The sequence below is a fragment of the Salminus brasiliensis genome, chromosome 2, assembly GCF_030463535.1.
Source record: "Salminus brasiliensis chromosome 2, fSalBra1.hap2, whole genome shotgun sequence".
NCBI lineage: Eukaryota > Metazoa > Chordata > Actinopteri > Characiformes > Bryconidae > Salminus > Salminus brasiliensis.
Window position 1 is genome coordinate 17,350,671 of NC_132879.1, and position 24,581 is coordinate 17,375,251.

The window sequence follows — 24,581 nt, forward strand, 5'->3', positions numbered from 1 at the left end:
AACTAATGACAAACAAACATATCAGCTTACTTAGACAGAATCACTAGTAGTCAATCATTAGTGTGTAGGGAATACAAGGGCACTGCTCTGGGACCCTTTGGAATGGAGTGCAGCTTATGTAGTTAAACGAAAATGTGCTTCAACTTTGCACTATATTTAGGTCTGTTTTGGATGTTATGCTGCTTCCTGAGGAATTTGACATCAGACTTTGTAGGGTGCTAGTGCCCCCTGCTGGGCTGCCCCGCTTACCAGAGTGTTTTAATGCTGTTTTTACATTCTTGTTTAGACAGAGAGATTTCAAGAATATTGCTGGAGCCAGAGAGAAAATCCAAAGTGTGGACTTCCCTCAAGCAGAAGGCTCAGGACTATCAAACCTGGCACACATGAACATGCTAATAGCTTTTTACGCAGAGCTGTGGCACTCATAAACTGGAAGGGGCACCTCACACTGGGAATGGAATCACAAAAGTGTCTTAAAGTTATGATAAATTATTATTCTTTAAAAATCTTTAAAGAATATATGTATATTTACTGATGGTGATGGTGAGGGTGGTGTGTTAGTGTGTGTTGTGCTGGTACGAGTGCTGCTGGAGCTTTAAAAAACACTGTGTCCACTCAATGTCCACTCAGACACTCTTACCTAGTTGGTCCACCTTGTAGATGTAAAGTCAAAGACAGACGCTCATCTGTTGCTGCACAGTGTGTGCTGGTCATCCTCTAGTACTTCTTCAGTGGTCACAGGACGCTGCCCACAGGACGCTGCCCACAGGACGCTGTTGGCTGGATTTTTCTGGTTGGTGGACTGTTCTCCGTCCAGCAGTAACACTGAGATGTTTAAACACTCCAGCAGCACTGCTGTGTCTGATCCACTCATACCAGCGCAACACACACTACTAACACACCACCGCCACGTCAGTGTCACTGCAGTGCTGAGAACGACCCACCACACAAATACTAGCTAGCCACCTACTCCGTGGTGGTCATGTGGGGTCCTGAGCACTGAAGAACAGGGTGAAAGGGTACGAGGAGAGGTGTTGTTGGGAGTGGACACAGGGTGGCGCTGAGTGGCGACTGCGTTCAGGACAAGGAGGAGCGCAGAGGAATACAGATACACCTCAGTCCGTCTTGTGTTTGAGTGCGTGTCGTGTCTCGCACTTTTCTCAAAAATAAACCATGTCTCTGGAAATCGAGTCAGCAGAGTAAGTGGATCTTCCTATGAGTTCTTCGGACTCTGGTTTCTAGTCTTTACCTACATTGAGAGTTGATATCGTGCGTTTTTTGCAAGGTTGCACACATCGCTGGCTAGTTAGCTAGCTGGCTAGCCTGGTACCTGAGTTAGCTAGTGCTAGCTTCTCTAGCACAGACCCAGACTCCTAGATCTGACAAATCAAACACCAGCTCAATCAGACAAAGCGGTATTAAAGTCTTTGCCTGCGATTTGTCATAATTCTCGATGCACGTCTGTCTCTATCACTGTTTGTTGATGGTCGAAGCGGATGGTTGTTGTAGCTAGCTAGCGTTAGCTCAGCAGCTAGTGCTAACTGTGAGGCTGGAGAAGCATTAGCGCTAGTCTACGTGTGTTGAACGTATAGCTACAGCAGCAACGCTGAGGAACGCAATGAATGCAAGATCTTTAAATAACATAACTGTACAGGCAAGCTGCTTCAAATCTACATTTAATATTTTCTGGGGTTTGGTCTGCATTTTAGAGTTTATTTACAACACAAACATGGCCGTTTTATTTGCTGTCTAAATCCATCATGGTTCTTGCACGTCTCTCCTGAGCATTTACATTAAAATTGAATAAGTAGGTCATGTTGACAGTGTTCTTCTGTAAATATGTTAAAAGTACATTTATAGCTCAAATCCAATTGTAGCAATATTACAGGTGCCAGTAACATTCGTGAGGTCCATACTGTAATACAAAAAAAAAAATCATGCTGGTCAAGATGGTTAAGCTGGTTGACCTGCTCAGCTCTTGACCTACGTAGACTAGACATAATGGTGTAAGGGAATGTTGATGGTTAATTTTGTGCTGTGTTTAAACCCTGGCAGCTCGATAGCCACTGTTGTCTTCAGATCTCACTGATTACATAAAAAGTGTGTTTCTTTTGTTAGGAGATTAGTAGAGTTACACAGTCCTAAAAGAGAATGTTTAAATTGGAAGTTGATGGCTAAGCGGTTTTACCAGGATGACGGACTGGTCCATCAGTATGAACAACCTGACCAGGCTAAAGTTCCTCATGCTAACTACCCAAGACATTTTCTAACAAAGTATCCTGACTTGTGATTTCTGTTTTTGCAGCGTGATCCGTCTGATTATGCAGTACTTGAAGGAAAATAACTTGCATCGAACACTTGCAACGCTGCAGGAGGAGACCACCGTATCCCTCAATACAGTGGACAGCATTGAGAGTTTTGTGGCTGATATCAACAGTGGCCACTGGGACACTGTACTACAGGCTATCCAGTCTCTCAAGCTGCCAGACAAGACCCTGATTGATCTGTATGAACAGGTAAGGTTTTATCATGTATCTGCAGTCTTAACCAGGAGTTCTCCTTCAGTTGATCTAATCTTCTGATAATCTTCTCTGCATCTTGCAATCTTCCACTGCATATTGCTTCTGACCTGCCAGTATGTATTCTAGCTGTTCTCGCAGATTAATTCCAGTGCTCCTCCGATAGGTTGTGCTGGAGCTGATTGAGCTGAGAGAGTTGGGAGCTGCCAGGTCTTTGCTGAGACAGACTGACCCCATGATCATGCTGAAACAGACGCAACCTGAGAGGTACATCCACCTGGAGAACCTGCTGGCCCGCTCCTACTTCGACCCCAGAGAGGTGCGTTGTGGTGCTGCACAATATGTTGCTTGTTTGATGTTTAAGTACAGTACTGGATGTGATGTACTAAATGTCTGCAGTATGCAAATTTGTGATCCAGCAGACGAATCTTTTTTATTTATTTTTTTTTTTTGGGCCAAAATAATTGCAAACCAGTTTTTAATCATATGAGAGGTTCACTGTTACGTTTTTAATTGTGTTGCATATCGCTGTTCAAGCACATTGGTTATTTATCACCTGTGTCTGTGTTTTTATTAATAGGCTTACCCTGATGGCAGCAGTAAGGAAAAGCGGCGGGCAGCCATTGCACAGGCGTTGGCTGGGGAGGTCAGTGTGGTGCCTCCCTCTCGTCTTATGGCACTGCTCGGACAGGTGAGAATATACTGTAACTAATTTAACTGTTTTCTCAATGTGTTCTTCTTGGTAAAGACATATTTAACTTACTTGAGATTGATTGATTGATTTATTTATTTATTTATTGTATTTCATTCATTCGAACTCAATCTTATGATTCATGATAAGGTTTAATCTCTAGTCATGCGTCTGCTTTTTTTCTTAGTCTCTAAAGTGGCAGCAGCACCAGGGTCTTCTGCCTCCTGGTATGACTATTGATTTGTTCAGAGGCAAAGCAGCAGTGAAGGATGTAGAAGAGGAGCGATTCCCCACCCAGCTGAGCAGACACATCAAGGTGCATATGAAACTTTGCCCATCAGTTATGTTAATCGCTCAAGCTGCAGCGTTTAATAACAGCAATACTCGTATGACATTATTATTCAGTAACTACTATACATTATTCATAACACTTAGAGGGGGATATGTAAAGTTGTTGGCAAAAGTTTACCCCTGTTCGAATGACATTTTTCATTCATTTTCATTTCATTCAGTTCATCCAAGTTACAGGAATCAAACTAAAAATGGCAGGGAAAACTTTGCTCTTTTTGATAACAGGTCAAAGGTTTGTGTTGAATTGGTTTACATTTAAATACTGAGCAGATAAGGGTTATTATTTATTAATAATAATATAAGTAACATACGTTTAGAACCCCTAGTTTCACGTTTTACTGTATCAGGAGACAAACTATCCAGGGGAGCCGTGGCCTTAAAAAAAGGTTTGGGAACCCCTGGTTTAACCCCTGTTTGGTTAAGTACATGAAGTTTATGGAAACTCCACATAATATCTTTGGTTGCATCAATACGTGAACAGATGATAAATTTAACTGGCCTCTGTTTTTGTGTGTGCACGCAGTTTGGTCAAAAGTCCCATGTGGAGTGCTCCCGCTTCTCTCCTGATGGTCAGTATTTGGTTACTGGCTCTGTTGATGGCTTTATTGAGGTGTGGAACTTCACTACAGGCAAGATCAGAAAGGTACGCAGGTCTACCCCCAGCTTATGCACAAAGTACACTTCCTGCCTGCACTGAGAATCTTCATCTGCAAGCAGAGGGAGGTATTGGTTGGGCTTTCCTTGTTTAATATGATTTCTCCGTTCCACAGGATCTGAAGTACCAGGCACAGGATAACTTTATGATGATGGACGATGCTGTGCTGTGCATGTGTTTCAGCAGAGATACAGAGATGCTGGCCACAGGAGCTCAGGACGGAAAAATAAAGGTCTGCCTCTTGCCTAGCAGTGGGACCGTTTATGTACATGTGTTTTAAAGTGGTTGCTATCTTAAATAATTAAAGGACAGTGTCATGTGTACATAAATATATCGGAGTATCCCCTTTTGTACATTTGTGTGTGCATGCAGGTATGGAAGATCCAGAGTGGTCAGTGTCTGCGCCGGTTCGAGCGTGCTCACAGTAAAGGTGTGACGTGTGTGAGCTTCTCTAAGGACAGCAGTCAGCTCCTTTCGGCCTCCTTCGATCAGACCATCAGGTACGTGTGTATCACATACACACTCTTGAGTGGTTCCCTTTCTACTAGATAGGATTACGTGGCAAAGGAGGCGTTAAATCGAAAGCATAAATAATCACACAGTATACATTTTACACTCTTATCCAGAGCAGCCTGAGAAATGTTCAAAGAGTGAAGGCTAAACTCATACAAATTACCACAGATACTGATACCTATTGCTTAAGACAGAAAAGCCATACTATAGCTTAGTCTAAGCCACATTCCCACTGCAGTTCCAGCACATCAGCAGGACACACTTTGCAGCATTCACACATGCAGCCGTTAAACTGTATTTTACTAGGGATGCATGCATTTATATATGCAATGAAGGTCATGGTGAACATCCAGTGACCTGCTCAGCACAAACTAAACTGTGGTGGTGAAACTAATTAGTTGGCTGTAATCTAGACTTTAATCAGGATTTATTTCCAGTTAAATCAACATAATGTAGTGTATATATATATATATATATATATATATATATCACATTCTCAATAAGAAGAATGGCTTCTGTCACTTCTTTGCCAATTCTGTATCTCCCAGCTTGTCCACAATTGCACATTTACAGCTGTCCATGAGCAGGCACTTAAAGCAGGGTTTGTATTTACAGCAGTTGTGTAAAAGACCCTGTTTACACCTGGTCATTTTATGTGACTTGTATCTTTATTGTATTCCGATACAAAAATATTGGCCACGTACATTTACACTCTGTAGTCAGCTGCATCTCCAGTTAGTCAAGACTAAAATCTGTGTGGAAGAAAATATGCAGATTCGGTTGTTGTGCTGTTTCGGTTGTACTGGGAAGGGTTTTAGTTGTTGATTGCACCTTGGACCACTTCCTTAAGCGGTTTAAGTGATCAAATTTGTATTGGTTTTAAATGTGTCTTACACATGCATTTTTATGTGGCTTGGCCTTATATTATCCAGTTAGCTGTAATCCTGATTCGCAACACACATGAAGTGACTAGGTGTAAATAGGGTCAAAGGGAATTACACTCTTAACTTGTCAGCTTTAAAAGGATTTTGACTCCACCCCCCCTCCCCATTTAATTACTGATAAATACCTGGATAGAAGTGCATGTATGACTGGGCAGGGGCTCTGATTATTAATTTTCTTTTGTTTATTATAAATGTGTTTGTGTGTTCAGAGTTCATGGGCTAAAATCAGGCAAGTCTCTGAAGGAATTCCGAGGCCACTCCTCATTCGTTAATGAAGCCACATTCACGCCTGATGGCCACCACATCATCAGTGCTTCTTCTGATGGAACAGTGAAGGTATGTGCTTTCGAATCTGCTCGTCCTGTGCACTGTTAACAGTGAGCGGTTACAAAAGGTTTTTTGAGCAATGGCATAGAAAAAACACACATTGTTTCTGTGAAAAGCCTTTGAAAGGCTTCAAGAAACTTTTGTTTATTTAATTGGTAAACAACCTTTAAAAGCATTTTTCACAATCGTCTATCTTTCTGGGTTACAGTTTCTTGTTTTTATATATATATATATATATATATATCTATATATATTAGTTGACAACTTTAAGTTGTTTATCAGTGAACTGTTCAACTAGGGAATAAAAATAACTTCCAGAATGTAATATTATATAATTTATTATTTTTCCCATAATTTGGATTGTTTTAGATTTGGAACGTGAAGACCACAGAGTGCTCCAGCACATTTAAGTCTCTCGGCGCCTCGGCTGGCACAGACATCACAGTGAACAATGTGATCCTGCTTCCCAAAAACCCAGAGCATTTCGTAGTCTGCAATCGCTCCAACACTGTGGTCATTATGAACATGCAGGGCCAGGTAAGGACAAGTCTAGACCAAAGAGGCTTTGACTGCTTCACATGGATAGTATAGTTTATATTAATGTGGCAGTTCATAAAATATCTTAATGTTAATCTTTTAATTTTTACCCATTCTAAAAATATTTTTTCTCAAAATGCCTTTGATGCAGATTGTGAGAAGTTTCAGCTCTGGTAAGCGAGAGGGAGGAGATTTCGTGTGTTGCACGCTGTCCCCCAGAGGAGAATGGATCTACTGCGTAGGAGAGGACTTTGTGCTCTACTGCTTCAGCACAGTCACTGGCAAACTGGAGAGAACCCTGACAGTAAGCCCACGTTTGCTCTTCATGTCTGGTGCCGTTTCTGCTCTCAAACCTGGCTGTTGCTCGTGACGCAGTCTTCATTTGTGTGAGAACTGTTTTAATCTTGTGGGGTTTTTTTTTTGTTCTTTTTCTCTGCCAGGTACACGAGAAGGATGTGATTGGTATTGCTCACCACCCTCATCAGAACATGATCGCCACATACAGTGAAGATGGCCTTCTGAAGCTCTGGAAACCTTAAAACACCAGCCATGACCTGAATAATATTCCCAGGAGAAGTTTTGAAGTTTGATTTTTTTTTTTTTTTTTTTTTGTACATATTCCATTTTTTTAATTGAGTGTTAGATTGAGTTTTCATTTTTGTCCCTTTTCCAAACAAAAAGACTTCTAGACATGTGGACGTTTCCTCTCTGAACTTCTGGGCCCTTGTCATTGTGGTCGTGTGACAGCAAGTAATTGTCAATATTTTTCAAGTATTTTATGTAAAATGTTTTCTTTAACCTTTGCAATTAAAACATTTTGGTCACAAGGTTCTAGTGTGGATGTTTTGCAACTTATACACACTTGCAACTGACTGTCAAATGTGTTTTGGAGAACAAAACAAATAGTTTGGTGGAAAAGTAGGCCAAGAAAAGAAGACATGTACCTTTTTCAGGAGAATGCCTCTGTAATAATACGCTTCACTGGAATGTGCATCACAGTAAGTGGAGTGCTTTAGAGCAGCGGGATGTCTTGCAGCCCACTGAGCTCTATGGGGTTGATAATGTAGAAAGAAAATGGAAAATTGAGGCTCGGCCCATTACTTTGTGGAACCTATTCAGCCAAGCACTGCTCCAGCCCAAAAAAGTAAAACAGGTGGTGAAAGTGACGTTTGATCAAGTCTGGATTGTTGAAACGCAAAAGCCATCAACACCTGAGCTGAGTAATCATTCAGTCCCTTCACTCACAAGAAAGAACATGCTGAACTTGGAGTGTTCTGCAATGTAGTTTAAAAAAAAATTCTAATAGTTTCAAAGGAATGCCTCTGAGCCTTAATGCGCATCCTCCTGAAGATGCTTCGGCAGTAAAAAGAATTCATGACCTCTTTGTGCGTAACACTGACTACTACTAAAGGTTACTGTAGGACGTTACCACACAGTAGGTGCTGGTGCTGCTCTAGCCACCTCCTGCTGTTTAATGCAAACCTGGCTACAAACCATGCTATAGGTTATACAAGTCCACATGCTATAGGAGGCAGTGGCTCAATTCTATAATGGCTTGAAATGGACAACTCCCTTCAGTCCAGAAACTGTGTATATATATATATATAAATAAACACTGCCTTCTACTTAGGGATGATTTATTGAAAATTAATACACAAAATATTAAAACACTCTCTACGGTACTGCATATCGACTAGCGTTCTTGATGGTGAAGGCTTTGACTATTTACCAAAAGTGATATTTTGTGCGCTGAAGTTTTAATACTGTTTCATAAAGTATAAAGTATATTTTCTTTTCAAAGAAATGGATACATGAGTAATGTATGACATTAGTAGAAATAAATTCTCCAGCTTGAGAGCAATTCCAGGATATTATTTAATGATACACTGTAAAATATATTTTACTTATTTATGAACAACAACAATTACTCCAGCATACAGAGTTTCCATTTGACAGACTGTCGCATCTTGGGTGGTATGAGGATCTCTGCATCTGAATGGGAGAAACACGCAATGCTTATTAATACAGAGGTCACAAAACTGGCTTGTTAGTGTTTGTGTTAATGAGAATGTATTAGTTTAACTCACCTTGCTGGTGAGCTGTGGATGGTCTGGGTTGCTGAAAAGAAGCCATGATGCTGTTGGCGGTTGAGTTAGGGCCTGTGACCTAAAATAAAGTGAGACACAGAATTTGAAATTCAGCTGAAGCAGGTGATTTTTTTTTCCAAAAAACTCTGAGAGGCAGAAGTAAATCACTTTGTTTAATACTTTGCAGGTCTGACAAAGGCCATAGCTACGTTAACAACATAGCAGATTGTTAGGGTGTTTTCACACCTGCACTTTTTAGTCTATTTAAATCAGACTCTGGTTGGATTTCACCCTTGGTGTGATTACAGTAATCGCACTTGGATGAAGACCAAAACAACCGTGAGAGCCTGAGAAGTGGTAGTCTCGGTCCTGTCCTAAACAAACTCTGGTGAGAACATGATATTACCCTGATCTGACCAAACTAGAAGGTGTACTCTGCAGGTGTAAGCTAAATGGCTTCCATAGCCAGGTGTTTAACCTGGTATATGGCCCAGATAATTACAACTACGTTCTCATGTGTGACATTTGTGTGCTTGAATTTTTCCCTGTGTGAATACAACTCAAAACCAAAAAGGAGAAAAACCTAATTTACTGACTTTTTTGACTAGAGCAAACTGTAGGCGTGAAAACGACTACAGTGTCCGATCATTACGTTTTGGATATATAAGGAAAATAAGTGCAATGTGTATATCTCTCTTACTGGTGTTTGACTTTGTTGAAGACCCTCACGCCAGATCTCTGGAATACCCTTCTCAATGAGCTGGAGCAGTTCACTGTAGTCTGTCTGCAGACTGCTGGCCAGCATGTCAAACTGAAACAGCACCAGAGCCATCAGCAGACTGTGGATTTCCTCTGTAGGAAAGAGAGCAAACAGTTCAATTACAAACCTTCTCTGAAACTATACCAACAAAAACAGACAAGAGACGGACAAGAAAGAACAGACCATTACTTTATGTTGGCACTTGGGAAGGCTTACTTACAATAAGCACATAACAAAAGAAGATCCATCTATCTGATCGTACCAGCAAAAAAAAGGCTCACTATAAACAAACATACCAGAAACTTGACCAGCAGTTGATCACAATGAAGTGCAGCCGTTTTATGGTATCATAAGACCAACTTGAAACAATGAGCCAATGCAGCAGTGTTTTTACACGTAGGTGTTTAGCGAAGGACCTGGGTATCAGTGGCGCTTTTAGACTGATTAGAGACATTAGAAGCCCACCTACCTTACTGTGTGATGGTCCATGTCACAAAGACACAACATAGGCCAGTATATGTGCAATATATAAGCTCACCCCTCATCTTGTCAACCACATGGATGATCTGAACGAGGGCATGGAAAAGGGCGATGTCCTCAAAGGGGCTTCCCTCCTTCAAGCTGTGCTTCTTTCCTTCTGCTTTTCTGCGGTTTTTGGAAGACCTCCTGAACAGAAGAGCATCAGTCAGCCTCATTCTTAGCATGAACCACTTAGACAATTAACAAGCAACACTGCAAGGTTAAGTTCTTTAGGGGCTACTGTTTTCTTTTCTTGTTTATAAATATTCTTTATTAGTAATATTCACAAAAATGTTTCACTGGAAAAATGCATCAGCAGGAGCACATTCTATGGGCAAGTCTTTGAAATCTTTGAAATTGTGGGTAGAAAACCATGTGAATCAAGTATATGCCATATATAACTTACGCAGAGATGCGGGAGTTGCTTTGTGAGTATTTCGATCCAATGCGGCTGCCGGTGAGAACACTGCTGGCCTCTGAATATAGCTCAGCGTCTGCACAGTCGGGCCCATCCTCATCTTTGGAACACACAGATTAACAAAAGAAAGACAATTAAAATAGAGCAGAATGAGTCTTCACCAAACCTATGACCCGGTATCACTTAGGATAAAGTTCAGTAGCTACTACAAATGAAATTATTTACTATGAAACCAATACATCCGTTATGTAATGTAATTATGAAGGTGAAAACACACACACACACACACACACACGCACACGCACACACACACGCACACACACACACACACGCACACGCACACACACACACACACACGCACACACACACGCACACACACACGCACACACACACGCACACACACACGCACACACACACACGCACACACACACCAAATGAGGGAGACCATTTACCAAGAAGCTCCAGTCTAGCCTTCTCCTTCTGCTCTCGCACCACAGCCAGACGGTTTTTGTGACGTGTGAACAGTGCCTTCTGAGACTCCAGAAAGGCCAAATGACTACTGTGAGCTAAATAAGACAAAGAGCATGTTCAGTGTTTGAAAGAACAAAGTGGTAAAAATGGAACAATTTAATAAAGAAAGTTAACGTCAGATAAGGGCAAATTTATAGTACCTTCCAAAAGGGCAGGCTTCAGATGGGTTTCAGTTATGTCCTGTCTGCTGTAAAGGTAAATCTGAAACAGTGGAATGAGCAATAGGTCAGACATTCGAGCTTGAAGACCTCTAAGTCACAGAAATAAATAAATCAATAAAATGTAAGGACAGACTCAGAAGATTACTCACTAGCCTGAGGGCTTCCTCCCATGCAGCTCCCTCTATCAGAGCGGAGATAGCCTCCTCAGAGTCCTGCAAACACAGACACACAGTCCTTAAAAGCATGCAGAAAAGAGCACTATGAACCCATCATAAATGACTATTTCAGTGTAATTTACCCGGATGTTCCGCTCTTGCACACATGATTCAACTAATCAGTCAGCACACATTTCATGAGATGAAGTGGATGAGAACTAGACAGGGGACTTAGTAAGGGCTAGAGCTGAAAACAGGAGACTTGGAGAGGATTAGAGTTGAAAACAGGACTTAGAGAGGACTAGGGTTAAGCACAGGAGACTTGCAGAGGACTGGAGCTGAAAACAGGGGTACACAGATTGCAAAAGCCTTTCATCTTCAAAATGGCAGCTTTCCAGGGGAAGGAAAAACCTTCTTAACTTCTAATGGAAGTCAATGGAAAAGATTTAATTCTCAGCCATTCTGGAGCACTTGGAGAAATTTTTTTTTTTTTTTGCATGACAGAAAAATTTATACAAGCTGTATTTTCAATTAACACATATGCTATAGTAAAATCATCCATCAATCAACGCCCATTCAGTTTTTTTTTTTTACTATACTAGTCAAAACACAAAGGTATGTCTGTTTTGCACAATATAAACAAGCCAAGCTACCTCCATCTGTGGGTTTGTTGTTGGCATCAATGAATTTTATTGATTTCTAAGAGCAACTGTGTAAAAAGCTGAGGCTGTGCTTTGGAATACTAAACATTTTACGCCCAATAAGAACTTAAGTTCTGTCTGCCTGTCATTAAAATTCACAACAGGCTTGGCAGAAGTTACATTCTTATCATCGTTCCTCCAGCCACAGAAAGTGTTCTTCCACTCTTTCACTCTGAACTTTCCAATTTCATTATTGTTTTTGTACTTATCACTGTTATTCAGTTCTCTTTCTTAATTGTCATTCAGAGCCACTTATATGGATAGTACGTCCATATTTATCTAACCCAGCACTCACAGAAGCTACAGAGCCTCTCACTTGCCGTTATGGGTGCTGTCATGGAAGTTATGTTAATCGAACAGTTGGTGAATCCAGCCAAAATGTGATTTGATTAGCTGGTTCCATATCCAACCAAACAGATTCTCAATGTTGTGTGGGATGCTGAAAAGTAGTTGTTTGTTTTTCATTTACTGAAATACCATCATTAATAACAAACAATTGCCAGAGCCTAAAGGGGATACAAATTATGGAATGTAAAACAGCAGGGCCTCCAGTACCTTAGCATACTGTTCCAACAGCAGAGCAGCCTCGGCATGTCGTCTCACTTCAAGAAGCTTCTCTGAAACATGAAATTAGTGTCACATCTGCATTACTGAGATTAATAATAACACAATAACAAAGTGCAGCCTGTGTGTAAGATAAAGAAAAGATGAGCCATAATGCATTAATAACTCCACTTTACTCTATTAAATTAGCTGCTTCAGCTTAGCTGATTAAATTGACCCCAATAAGTCTGATCATACATATTAATCATGCAATCTAAGCCACCCACACAGGTTGATACATAAGGACACATATATGCGTTATTATAAATTTGCTTGTACATCTGAACCACTATTAGGAAAGAATTGTGAAGGCACACACACACACACACACACACACACACACACACACACACACACACTACCTGCCAGGTCTCTGGCAAGTTGTGCCAGCTGTTCAGGTGGCAGAGGGATGTGTGTTGCCACAGCGAGGGCATGTCTCCAGCTCGTACAGCTGACGAAAGCCTGCAGGGCACGGGACATCTCTCCGCATCTCCATAGCAACAGCCCCGCCTGCTCAGCCTGCTGCTGCTCCACAAGGTGCTCCGCATAGGCCACACTCAGCAACTACAGATCACATCACATGGAGATCAGAGGTCAGACACAGTGCCTTGCAGCTACACAACTGCCAAAACAAGCTGTTAATGATGTAAAGGAGTAAAACTACTTTAACTGAACAGAAAACAATCAAATCCACAAATTCAACAGAACACCTGCTCCTGCATTTCACCCCTAACAAAACCTTTTATGCAGACCAATTGTCAACACTTTTTTTAAATAAACTGAGTAGAAGTAGCCGGGAGTCAGCAAAATCAGAAAACTGAACATGTTATTTAATAGGGCTTGAAGACAAAAGCAACCTTGTATTGCTGGCTTTCTGCAGGGTAGAGCTGCAAAGCCTCAGTATACAGCCTTTGATCCTTCACTAGGTTTAGAGCCTCAGTGAAGTGCTCCTCACCTGAGGGAGACCGAGAGAGAGAGAAAGAGAGAGAAATCTGGTTATGCCATGTTTATGTTTGTTTTCTGCTGTCTGACGACAGACTGAAAAATCATACCACACTTGCTGAGGTGATGCAAGGCTTTCTTGTATCTCTTCAGATGTTTGTCGATGGTATAGCGCTGGTAATTAGGCTCCAGGGTTTTCAGTATGTTCAGGAAGGGAAGGTACTCTTTAGGGTCCTAAAAGAGATCAGAGTGGCAGAGTAAAAGGGGTGTAGGTCTGTGATGATGATCAATTACCCAACAGAAACCTACAAGCGTAGGTGTATGACTTACATATCATCACTGTCATGCAAAAACATTGTCATTTTGGAGCATTTCTGTTGGTCCATTATGAAAATGACACAATGTAAAGTACAACTGCCAGATTCCCCTCACGTCAATAAGGGGAAAATGGTAACATGGAGATGGAGATGACAAGGTTTTTACATGACAGCAATAATATGTGCATATAAGCATACAAACTGACCTTCTGTGACTTCTCTGCTACCATAAGCACCAGGTCAAAATCATAGGTTCCCAGAGAGTGCTCATACAGCTCGTTCACATTGACCAAAAACAGGAGATACTTCAGGGCCTCTTCTGCACTTACAGCATTCTTTGCACTGGGTGGGTTCACTTAACACAAAAAACACATCACCAAACAGGTCATGTATACACACATGATTTTGTAATGAATATACATTAAAATCTAATGGGATTATGATTCAAATGAATGTTTGGACAATAAAGTAATCACTCGCATCCCTGGGAGCTTAGTGGTTAAAGCACTCTGGTTAATGGGTTCAATGCCCGTGTCTGCTAAGCTGCCACCTGAGCAAGACTCCTAACCCTCTTTGCTTCGGGGGTGCCATAGCAGGGCTAACTATGCTCTGACCCCGGCTTTCAGCAAGAGATAACTTCGTTGTACTGTATTAGTGTGCAAGTATAACGGCAATATAAAGTACTTAATTAATCTTTGTAGAATATACTGAAAGTTCTTGTCCCATCTGAATTTAACTAAATATGACAGACAATACATTACCCCGCCACACTCAAGTCTATTCCTGGATTTTAAAGCATGCTCTTTCTCACCACGTAATTCATGGACCTTCTGTAGAGCTATTTCCAGTTCTGGTGTGGTCTTCCTCACGTGTGATGTTAAAATGCACAAACAAAATCTGTGTGGACAAAAGCCAAAACACTTATTTGGAAACTGGTCAATAATATTTGTTATTATGTTAGTAGCTTATAACAAACAGTCATCCAGTAAATGCTATAGGGGTACAAACATTTTATAGACAACAAGTTCATAGACAACTACTAGCCTAACATTTGCCAATGTCCAAGGATTTATTAAGCAATATTAAAGTATATTATAATTTGAGATTTTTTTGTTTGTCTAATAATTTTTCCCATTTTTCTCCCAATTTGGTACTGCAAACTGACCCACCCATTTGTAGCTCCCCCACCACTGCAAATGCTCCCAACACTAGGAGGATAAGGAGTGATGAGCGCCATCTACCCACCCAGAGAGAGCATTGCCAACTGTTCTCTTTGTCAGACTCTAGCGGCTAATTACAAAGCAGCATGACCTGGAATTTGAACTTGTGCCCCTCTGGCAAGTGCAATAGACAGCTAAACTCGTCGGAGCATGTTATTTACCCTAGGCATTTTTTTTTTTTTTTAGAATTTCATTAAAAAGTCATTTTCAAGAAAAGAAAAAAAAAAAACTTTCACAATTTTTGTTTTTAAAGAACGTATTGAGAATATTCATGATGAAGTAACATACTTCAATGGATCAAGTTTTTCCATAGCTGAACGAAGAGCATCACAGATGATGTCCACTTTCTTCTTTCCTTCTCCTCTAATTCCAGAAGCTGGCTGGCACGCAGCACTTACTGGACAAGGGTACATAGTCTTGATGGTATCTTCCTCTCTATTCAGAGATAAAAACAAATCATAACAACAGGTGCTTTGACATTACATGTGTACCTAGCATTCTGTAACAAACCTTTACCCCTCACGCAATGTAGGAGTCACAGCTAGTCATCAAAGTAGTGTCTGTAATGATTGTTTATGGTTGTTTCATTCATTGTGATAATATGCTTTTCTAAGCATATCGAGGATACTGTAAGTGCTTAATAAACACTGATCAGCTGCAGGTTTCATTACTAACAGTGTGATAAGACCGGTTTAATTAAATGAATAAAAATCACTGTATTCAGAGCGGGAGAGGATCTGAATAATGGTTTATAACATGCTGTCGCTATTGATGTATTTAGTCTGTTATTACATGTATTGTAATAAATATTGCGTACTGGTCACTGCTTTTATGTGTATGTTGGGATGGAGCTGGGAGCTATAGCCTATGCCTTTGTGTTCCACAGCCAATAACTATAACTGCTAAGTCTAAACCAAACTGTGCTATGAAAAATCATCCCTCGCAGCGGATGTTAAAGGCAGAGTTAGAGGGGTTACACTTACATGTGTGGAAATTGCAAAAGGGGAACTTACTTGAGCTCTGTAAGGAAAAGGTTGATGTGATTGATTGAGTCAATCTGTTTCAGAAATGTCTCAACATTCTCCAAGAACACCTGCACACATGAAAGAACATTGAGGCACTTTCGGAGACCGTACAGACAAGAAAATCACAACAGGAGAGCAAATGACATCACAGCTAGGTCACTCACTTTGGGGTTGTGGTCGTAGATGAGGTTGAGGTTGATCCGCAGCTTCCTCATGCACTCAAAGGCATCTCTAAATTTCAGACTAGAACAACGGAATGAAGTTTTATTTTTTATTTAAATCCTTGCAGACCAGATTTTAAAACTCACTCACTCTTTATATGCACATCTTTCCTGATTCATTTGAAGCACGTCTGTGACATATTTTGTATTTTTGAGATGTACTAAAAAGAGACATCACTTACTCATCAAGCCACTTCCTGAGTTGAGCCAGTACAAGTGCTCGATGATGGATGGTCTCTAAGTTACCTCGGGGCATCTGGGAAATAAGAGACAGAGAATAATACTAAATCTCATCTTAAACCATCAATGATTCATGCAAACCCACAGGCACATCCAAACATTATTTCATAAGCTTTTTTCCTGCAACTAAAGTATGTCCTGTACCAAGTTATAAAGCCAGTGAATTTACTCAATAGGCGGGTTTTCATGGACCCAGATTAAACCTAGTTTAACCTTTCCACTTTTTGACATAATTTAAATCTGGCACTTGTTTTTCACTGTGAAAAAAGTTGAATGATAAATGGAATGGATCAATAAAAATCCAATCCGAAATGAACAATAAAATCTTTTAACACTGACTGCCATTGAAAGTTAAGAAGGATTTTTCCTTCTCCTGTAAAGCTGTTTTTTGGAGACATGATTTTTTTGCGTAACAGTAATAATATGCATGTAAGCATAGGTGTCAGAAACTGTTGAGGGGTAACCTGTAGGATGAGCCTGGTGTCCTGTGGCACTACAGTAACGATGCGGGAGCCTCTCTCCACTCGACGTGTACTCTCATCATTCTGAGTAGCTTCTGAACTAAGAGCAGCCTTCAGATCTGCACAGAGCAAGACCAAAAAGCCCTTGTTTTTAGAATAAGGCACAGAAACCTGCTTTATGAATAGTGGTCACAGACATACAACAGCAGACGTATTCTTAAATAATGTGATTGAATCACAATGCATAATTAACACAGGCCAGTGCCAAACGATCAGGAACAAGCCTCACTATTAAGAGACCCGCTATTGGACCATTTATAGTCTTACCTTTGAGGGACATTGTGGCCATGCGGAGACAGCGGCAAGTGTGAGCATGTGTAGTGAGCAAAAGGAACTCGTCATAGACCACAAAGGAGGAAATGTTTGAGGCCACCTGCAGAGGAACACCACAGTGACCACTAAAGCAGAGAAACACACATAGACAAATATACATTCTAGTGTTCCCTAGTTTCAATACACCAGTTTTAAACTTGTAGACTGCAAGTGAGCAGACAAATAGGAAGTGCATTAAAAGGCCAAGATCAGAAAAGGTTCTGCTCAGAATTTTGACTTCCAGTGGTTCTATAAAAAAGGATTAGGTTAGTCATATATAAATAAATACATACCTCAGAGTCACCAATATAGAGGTGGTATCGTTCTGTGAGACCTATTAAATGCTCCTGTTGAGAGACAAAATACACTTGAATCCTTTTTAAATTACACACATATAATCCCACAGTAAGAAGATTAAGGCAAATGTATTGTCTCCCACCTGACCACTGATGGTACACAATGCAGTATGTACACAGGGCAGAGGAAAGTTTACAGTATACCCAGAAGAATCCTTCCATTCTGTTACTGTCACCTCAGTGGAGTCTAAACAAGAGCATCATACTTAAGTACAACACCAGTGTGTTTGTAAAAAAGAGTAAAAAAATCATTAAGAAACATTTGTACGAACAAAGGTACATTAATATGATGTTCTACCTGTTCAACTTAAAATGGTAATACTGTGTTAGGATGAATCAGATATTGACAACAGTGATGATTACAATTAAATGCAGAATCGGTCATCTTTCACACAAACACTCTATACAGGGTGCAAGTCCACAGCCAAGCCTTTTATGGAGCTTAGCAGCACTCACCCCAGTTCACTCTCCTAATCTGGCCATCCTCAAGCTGCAGAGCCAGTGTGTCACTTTTAGGGCTGTGGCACAGACTGACTATATGGCCTTCTACTTCCACCTGTGACCTGATAAACACACAGACAAAGTAGAGATGAATGTAGCAATATTCAAAGCCTTTTCTGTTTCACCTGCTGATTGTGGCACACCTGACTGAAGTGGAGTTTTGCAATAGTGAAACATGGAAGCAAGTCAGTACTTAGCTCTCAATTCCTTATATAAATGGATTAACATTATGCCCATGGTGTATTCTACCTATCAGCAAATCAAACTGTGCATGCCAATCTGATGCAGACTAGTATATTGATGCTATAACCTAGTTATATGCACTAAACCTGTTTTACTTTTTGACACAATCTGAATCTGTCAGATTTTCTACATTGTGTCATTTCATAGTAAATGGACCAGTAGAAATGACTAGGAAATGACTTGAAATAAAAGTCATTAAGGATTTTCCTTCTTATTGGAGATTCAAGATTTCTGTGACCGTGACAAGAGTCTTATTCAGCAACATACACTACATGTCCATGTTTGTAGACATCCCTTCAAATGAATGCATTCAGTTACTTTAAGTTGCACCCATTGCTTACACATATGCACAAATGCACACAAAGCTTGTCTAGTCCCTGTAGAAAAGCACTGGCAATAGAATAGGACTCTCTGGAGCAGACAAACATGAATCTATTGGCACCATGTCCAATCCTAGGAATGGGACAGAGGAGTATAAAGCCCCATAGCATTGAGCTGTGGATCAGTGGAACTGTGTTCTCTGCAATGATGGTTGGTGCTCCTTCCACTATTTTTGGTATGAGCTGTGGAGTAGGGGATGAGGTGAGGTGGTGATCATCCAAAAGCCCAATCCCACTAACAAGCTTGTTGCTGAATGTAATCAAATCCTCACAGCAGTGTGCCAAAGTCTTCTCTGGACAGTATAGACAGTTACTCCAACAAAAGCAGGACAAACTGCTTTAATACACTTGATTTTGGAAAAAACTATGAATTAACAGGTGTCCTAATATTGTTGTCCATGTGTATGTGACCAATGGTATTTTTTAAAGTGTACACTTGCTTTAACGATATTGTGATCAATTTAAGGCTACATCAATGTATGTCTATCTCCCTGTTTACTTTCCAATAGTAACAAGTTAAATGATGGCAGGTCTGCTAGGTGAATCACAGTCAAATAAAACAACGTAAAAAAGGGGATAAAAGACAGTGGCTGAAATTTCTATACCTGATCTCCAGCCTGTGATCTGAGCCCTCACTCTCTGCTGGTTTGAGCATGATCAGGCGTGACTGGTTTAGACCAACTCCACACACCACTGCCACAAATACATCCTGCCTCAGCCATAGCAACAAACGCAAGGCCAGCACCCCCTCCTGGTCTACTGCAACACTGCAACAAAGCAAATAAGTGTTAAAAAAAAAAAAAACATACTTACCTTTCTGAGAGGACTAATAGCTCGCCAATAAATGTTCAATACAAATGCATTAATGTCTTTTCCAACCTGTATGTCTTTTGTAAGACAGATGGCTCAGAGACAACTCTAAATCCAGGTGCTCCAGTAGAAGTTCCACTTGCATCTTCAGTGCCTGAAGCAAAAGATGAGAAGCCTTACATTCACTCTAATAAGAACATCAAAAAGTAGTGCATATTTATCCATTAACCCTCACCACAGAGTTATAGCAATGAGGGGAAAGAAGCAGTAGTTTTTATCCTATACGCTTATTTTCTAGTCATTGCACCTCGACTGTAGATATGTAGATGACTGCTAGCTGTTAACACAGCAAGCTCATTGGTCCTCTGAGGCTGTGAGTGGAAGGTGACCAGGTTGACAGCAGCAGGAAGTTGCAGCTCATAGGAACACATAGGTGGAGGCACCACACACTGCCGAAATGTTGTCACTAAAACTTTATCTGTAAAATATGAGAGATATGTAGATCTGTAGAGACATCCTATAAAGCAGTCAAAACACAACCCTAAACTCTAATTACTATGAAGCTTTGGTCACTGGTTCTCACCTCCATCAATCACTGCCACATTGGCTTTGTCCTGTGAATCATCTCCAGGGCTGCGGTCTGTGCACCAGCCCCAGTCATAGGTGTAGCTGGCCCAGCCTCGAGTCAGCAAGTGCATACGTAGGGGTTTTTCTGGGTCCCAGAACACACCGGCTGGGGCCTTCAAGGGCTCATTTCCAAAATGTAGACTCTGCTTTAGGTACCAGTGGTAATTCCCAACTGTCCACAGCTGAACTACAAGTAGAGAGAGTCAGTAATTTCAGACAAAGCTACCACTAGCAGATATGGGAAGGTAACCAGTGGACCTGTGGATTGTAAGTAAAACTGAGTGAATGTTTAATAAGACTCTCACTGTATGTGTTGCAGTTGCTGTCCTCTCCTGAGTTCATGTCTTCAAGCCAGACAGCCAGCACTGAGGAGTCACTGTTCCAAAGCAACTCCTTCACCTGAGACACAAAGAATCATCTTAAACATTGTTGTCTCTTCATTGAAAAGAGAGCTGTAAAAAAAGCTGTAAAAAAGACTGTTATGTAACAGTCTTAACTTTTTATATTTATGCCCCCCAAAATGTACACACAACCAGCCAGCAGCTAAACGCAGCAGCTACATCAGGAGAATATGAAAGCGAGGCTAGCTAATGCTAGGGCAACTGGAGCAGGGAGAAGGGTCAGCACAGAGAAGCCCCTTGTGGACGTTGTGAAGCGAGTGGACGCCAACAGCTAACCAAGCCAGCCGGCTACAATCTAGCTAACTAACCACACACCATGCTGAGAGGACAAAGAGAGAACAGCAAAACTGCACAGTAAGACTCAGCAATAATTACAAAAATTATTATAGTGTTTTTGTTACAGTTTTCACATGCCCAACACAAAACGAAAATCAGTATGTTTCATTCTGAGGCAAAATTATAGGGTTGCAAAAAGGGTAAAACATATCTGACCATTTTCATTTCTCAAAAAAACTGAAAATGGAAAATAATTACTATTCACAAATTGAAGAATAACATTAAATATTTAATAAAGCATTATAGTTAAATCCCTGCTTCAAAACAGTGCTATATTACAGCCACCATTAAATACAAATGTGATTTTGTGACTTGGTGAGCTATTTTTGTGGAAAAACAAGTGATCTACCTTGACTTGCTCCTTAGCAAAGGGCAGAGTGAATTCTCCATGAAGCAGGCCATTCTTTTCCATAAAGACAACACTGTGTTTGTTAGGGTGCCGCTGAGTAGAGGCAATAAGGCTTCCTGAGGGTCTAAAACATGAATGCAATTTAGTTTAGCAAAAAAACACACAAAAAACACTAATTAACGAATGTCAGTTTATGGGACACATTACACCTGCAAGGCAAATCACATGAACATCACCATAGACAGATCACCATTTGTCTACCCTAATATTAAAATCTCTTACTTCCAGCAGAGAGGTTGTTCAAGGCCATTGGCAGCCTCACTGGTCGCCTGCAGGATACATTCTCTGTTCCACACTCTGACTTTTCTGGCCCCTGAAATAACAAAAGACCTCAATATTGCTTTTATGCTCAACAATTTTCTTTTTCTTTATATGCAAGAGGAAGACACCTACCAGTCTGAGGGCAGATGGCACTGACAGCAAACAGCTGTCCATCACCTCGCCACGTAATCCTCGGCTTGCGATCATCCCATGGCACAGCGGGCTGCACTTGCTTTTATAACACATGATATGCATGTTTGTAACACATAAGCAACAGAACTACTATACACTACAACAACCAATGCGCTTAAGAGAAACAGCAACAGAATTGTGTTCATCTGCATTTTCATACCATCACGTCCAAAAATCGTAATCTCATGTACATTCACTTGCCAAACTTTATATTGTGTGAACATTTCATGAGAAACGGACCACTAGAAATAGTTTTTAAAAATATATGTTCTGTTGTTCTTCTTCTATACAACAGTGGATACATCCCACAGAAGGTTTATTTATGCCAATTTATTATGAGATGATATACTGGTTACACTCTATACATTTGACACTTTCTCTGAGTGCATTTTGAGGCAAATCAACCATTTATCATTTTACTATTTTACTATTATACACAAGAAAAAAAATGTGCAAAGCATGAAGACTTACGGCAACCTTCCTCTGAGCAGCCTGCTTCCCCTCAGAGCCATGGAACTGAGTCTCCTTCTTCCCCCATCCAACTGTGATGAACTTACCTGATACACAAGACCATTATCAGTCTACCATTAGCATAAGGGTTATTTTTAAATGGAGAAAAAAAAGCTTGTGGTCTACAGCTTATGCAGCACACCTTCCCCAAACTCATTCTGATGAACGTCCACTTCAGTTATGGGCTCAAAGTCTTTAGTCATCAAGATAATCGTCTCCTGGCCTGAAACACAGACACAATACAAAGATACAACTGAACAAAACACCTACACGATCCACATTAAACACCACTGTAGATGTAGTGAACGTACAGGGTCTCATTATGAACCTCGCTCACTGGTACCTACCTGTGCAGAATGTCACCAGCTCTTGATCTGGACTCCAACTCATTGCAGTCAGACCACTGTCCACAGTGCCGACACACTCCAACTACTCAAACAGAGCGACATCTCAGTTCACACTGAACATAAAGGACATATGTGTGTGTGTGTGTGAGACTGTAAAGACTGTGAGATGAGCAGCAAGCAGAGATGACAGAAAACGTACCTGATTAGTGCTAAGGTTGTACAAAATGACATCACCACGTGAAGTGGCCACACAGACAGATTCTTGATCTGGCAGGTCCTGAATACCCACTACAACACCTTCACCATCCTCGGGAAGATAGTCTTCAGCAGTCAAGGAGACCTCATTCACCACCTAAACATGAAAAGAGTGTGATGTCTGATCTACATACAGTTGCTGCCCAATGAAAAACATGCATCTCCAAAATGGTGACTTTGAATAGAAGTCAAAGTAAAGAGCTTATTACAAATCATACAGGGCCTTTCTTTTAGTCTATTAATCCAGGATTATTTACAAAAAGGGAGATACATGTTTTTTATTGGACATCAGTGCTACATTCCTACTTTGTCAGGACACTTTACTCAACACAGACACAATCAGAAGAGACTAATCAATATATTTCCATATATATCAATATATTCAGAGACATGTTAAATAATGCAGATGACATAAATGTCAGTGTGTTTAGGACTACTTTGACTTTTACTGTGTTTATGTAATTAGGGGCACTCCATTCACATCTAAAACACATCAGAGACAGGACAGACCTTTGTGACACTTCACTACAGCGTGGGCTTACCTGTCCTGTCTGGGGATCATACTCAGTGATGGAGAACTGAGAGGCGATCAGTAGAGAGCCAGTGTCCGTCCTAACAGAGAAGCACTGCGGACAACCAGGACTCTGCAGCTCCAGGGAGCTCAAACACTTCAGTAGCTTCAGGTTTCTCATGTTGGTCTCCGTTCACTGTAAACGGCAGGAGGGAGCCAGCTGGTTAACAACACACATACAATAGTACATACAATCCTTCTTAAGAGTTTTCTGCTACAGTACTGCCAATGTGAGACGCCAGGTCAGCATCCATACACTGAGAGGCTCTATGGACGCGGATTCTGGCCAGTGAACACAACACGCCCGAGGCAGCCAGCTAGCTAACGTTAATCTGTTGGCGTTGTTTGCTCGTTTGCTAAAAGTAAAGACAGTGGAAAGAATGATGAGAGCTAGCTAGCTACCTTTTAGGAAAAGAAACCCATTTGAGGCATGAAAACACAAGCACGCTGTCAACTCTGAAAAACCATCGATATAGCTAGCTAGCTACTTCACCGGGCCACGGAACAGAAATGCAGTCGTCTTTTTTGAACATCGCCCCTTTCGACAGGGAGGGGAACTGAACACCCAGTCTCTGGAGCCAAATCTGACACTTGTGTGAGGCTCATTAATTCATTCAATTTACTTCACCAAATCTACGAAGAGGACGAATATTCTACGTCAATTCGCATAAACTGCTAGCTAACTAACTTTAAGTGGTGAAAGCGGTGAAGACAATGTGAAGATATTTTACTCCAAGCCATTTAAAGCATTAGTGCTGGTCCATTTATCGTGAAAACTGGACACGATGCGACGCACAGGTCAAACTATGTCAAAAGGGAAAAAAAATAGATCGTTTTTTTCTTTTTAACTGCAGCCTGTATGTTTTGTCAAAGTAAGAAACTAAACCACAAATCTCCCTAACAGACCGTCAGCTCCTCGACTAGATTCACAGCACTACACACAGCTGGCTGGCTGGCTAACTAGCCAACTGTCTACAGCGCTTATTCTTAACACGGCCAAGTTTAACTGATGATGAGTCTAATGACAGACTAGCTGTGTTTCGGGGAGCAGACCTATCCCTCTGAGTGTGAGAGAAAACTCACAGCAAGGCAATGAGCAACACGCTTAGCCT

The 24,581-nt window shown here is 40.9% G+C and overlaps 2 protein-coding genes across 3 annotated transcripts; one reads left to right on the forward strand and one right to left on the reverse strand.

The window, feature by feature from the left end:
* Positions 1-1,095: 1,095 nt before the first annotated feature.
* On the forward strand, positions 1,096-7,364 carry smu1a (SMU1 DNA replication regulator and spliceosomal factor a). Its single transcript, XM_072673610.1, has 12 exons — positions 1,096-1,199; positions 2,306-2,516; positions 2,686-2,838; positions 3,100-3,210; positions 3,398-3,526; positions 4,085-4,204; positions 4,332-4,448; positions 4,589-4,716; positions 5,883-6,009; positions 6,370-6,537; positions 6,689-6,841; positions 6,978-7,364. Exons 1-12 carry the CDS (start codon positions 1,174-1,176, stop codon positions 7,074-7,076), a joined length of 1,542 nt encoding a protein of 513 aa, XP_072529711.1. The 5' UTR covers positions 1,096-1,173; the 3' UTR covers positions 7,077-7,364.
* Positions 7,365-8,398: 1,034 nt separating this feature from the next.
* Positions 8,399-23,983, reverse strand: elp1 (elongator acetyltransferase complex subunit 1). 2 transcript variants are annotated; one of them, XM_072668894.1, is made up of 37 exons: positions 23,872-23,982; positions 23,441-23,605; positions 22,843-22,995; positions 22,644-22,725; positions 22,439-22,519; positions 22,258-22,343; positions 21,727-21,826; positions 21,556-21,646; positions 21,274-21,397; positions 20,493-20,586; positions 20,144-20,374; positions 19,868-20,038; positions 19,630-19,714; positions 19,356-19,517; positions 18,083-18,189; positions 17,710-17,813; positions 17,564-17,617; positions 17,226-17,331; positions 16,902-17,017; positions 16,380-16,453; positions 16,141-16,219; positions 15,965-16,044; positions 15,240-15,386; positions 14,543-14,628; positions 13,938-14,086; positions 13,525-13,648; positions 13,330-13,427; positions 12,835-13,036; positions 12,425-12,486; positions 11,163-11,225; positions 10,993-11,053; positions 10,774-10,887; positions 10,310-10,421; positions 9,923-10,050; positions 9,325-9,476; positions 8,625-8,703; positions 8,399-8,529 (listed from the first exon to the last, which is right to left on the reverse strand). In XM_072668894.1, the coding sequence occupies exons 2-37, from the start codon at positions 23,588-23,590 to the stop codon at positions 8,462-8,464; spliced, it is 3,975 nt and encodes a 1,324-aa protein (XP_072524995.1). In that variant the 5' UTR covers positions 23,591-23,605; positions 23,872-23,982; the 3' UTR covers positions 8,399-8,461. The 2 variants fall into 2 exon arrangements, with proteins under 2 accessions (XP_072524995.1, XP_072524985.1); XM_072668884.1 differs by having other exon boundaries at positions 23,441-23,983.
* Between the last annotated feature and the right edge of the window lie 598 nt (positions 23,984-24,581).

Coding starts and splice junctions, on each gene's coding strand:
- smu1a (XM_072673610.1), top strand. CDS start 1,174: ATGTCTCTGGAAATCGAGTCAGCAGA. Junction 4,717..5,882: donor TCCTTCGATCAGACCATCAG/GTACGTGTGTAT, acceptor TTGTGTGTTCAG/AGTTCATGGGCTAAAATCAG. Junction 6,538..6,688: donor TTATGAACATGCAGGGCCAG/GTAAGGACAAGT, acceptor CCTTTGATGCAG/ATTGTGAGAAGTTTCAGCTC.
- elp1 (XM_072668884.1), bottom strand. CDS start 23,590: ATGAGAAACCTGAAGCTACTGAAGTGTTTGAGCTCCCTGGAGCTGCAG. Junction 19,715..19,867: donor TCTACATATCTACAGTCGAG/GTGCAATGACTA, acceptor CTTTTGCTTCAG/GCACTGAAGATGCAAGTGGA. Junction 11,226..12,424: donor TGTTGGAACAGTATGCTAAG/GTACTGGAGGCC, acceptor CTGTGTTTGCAG/GACTCTGAGGAGGCTATCTC.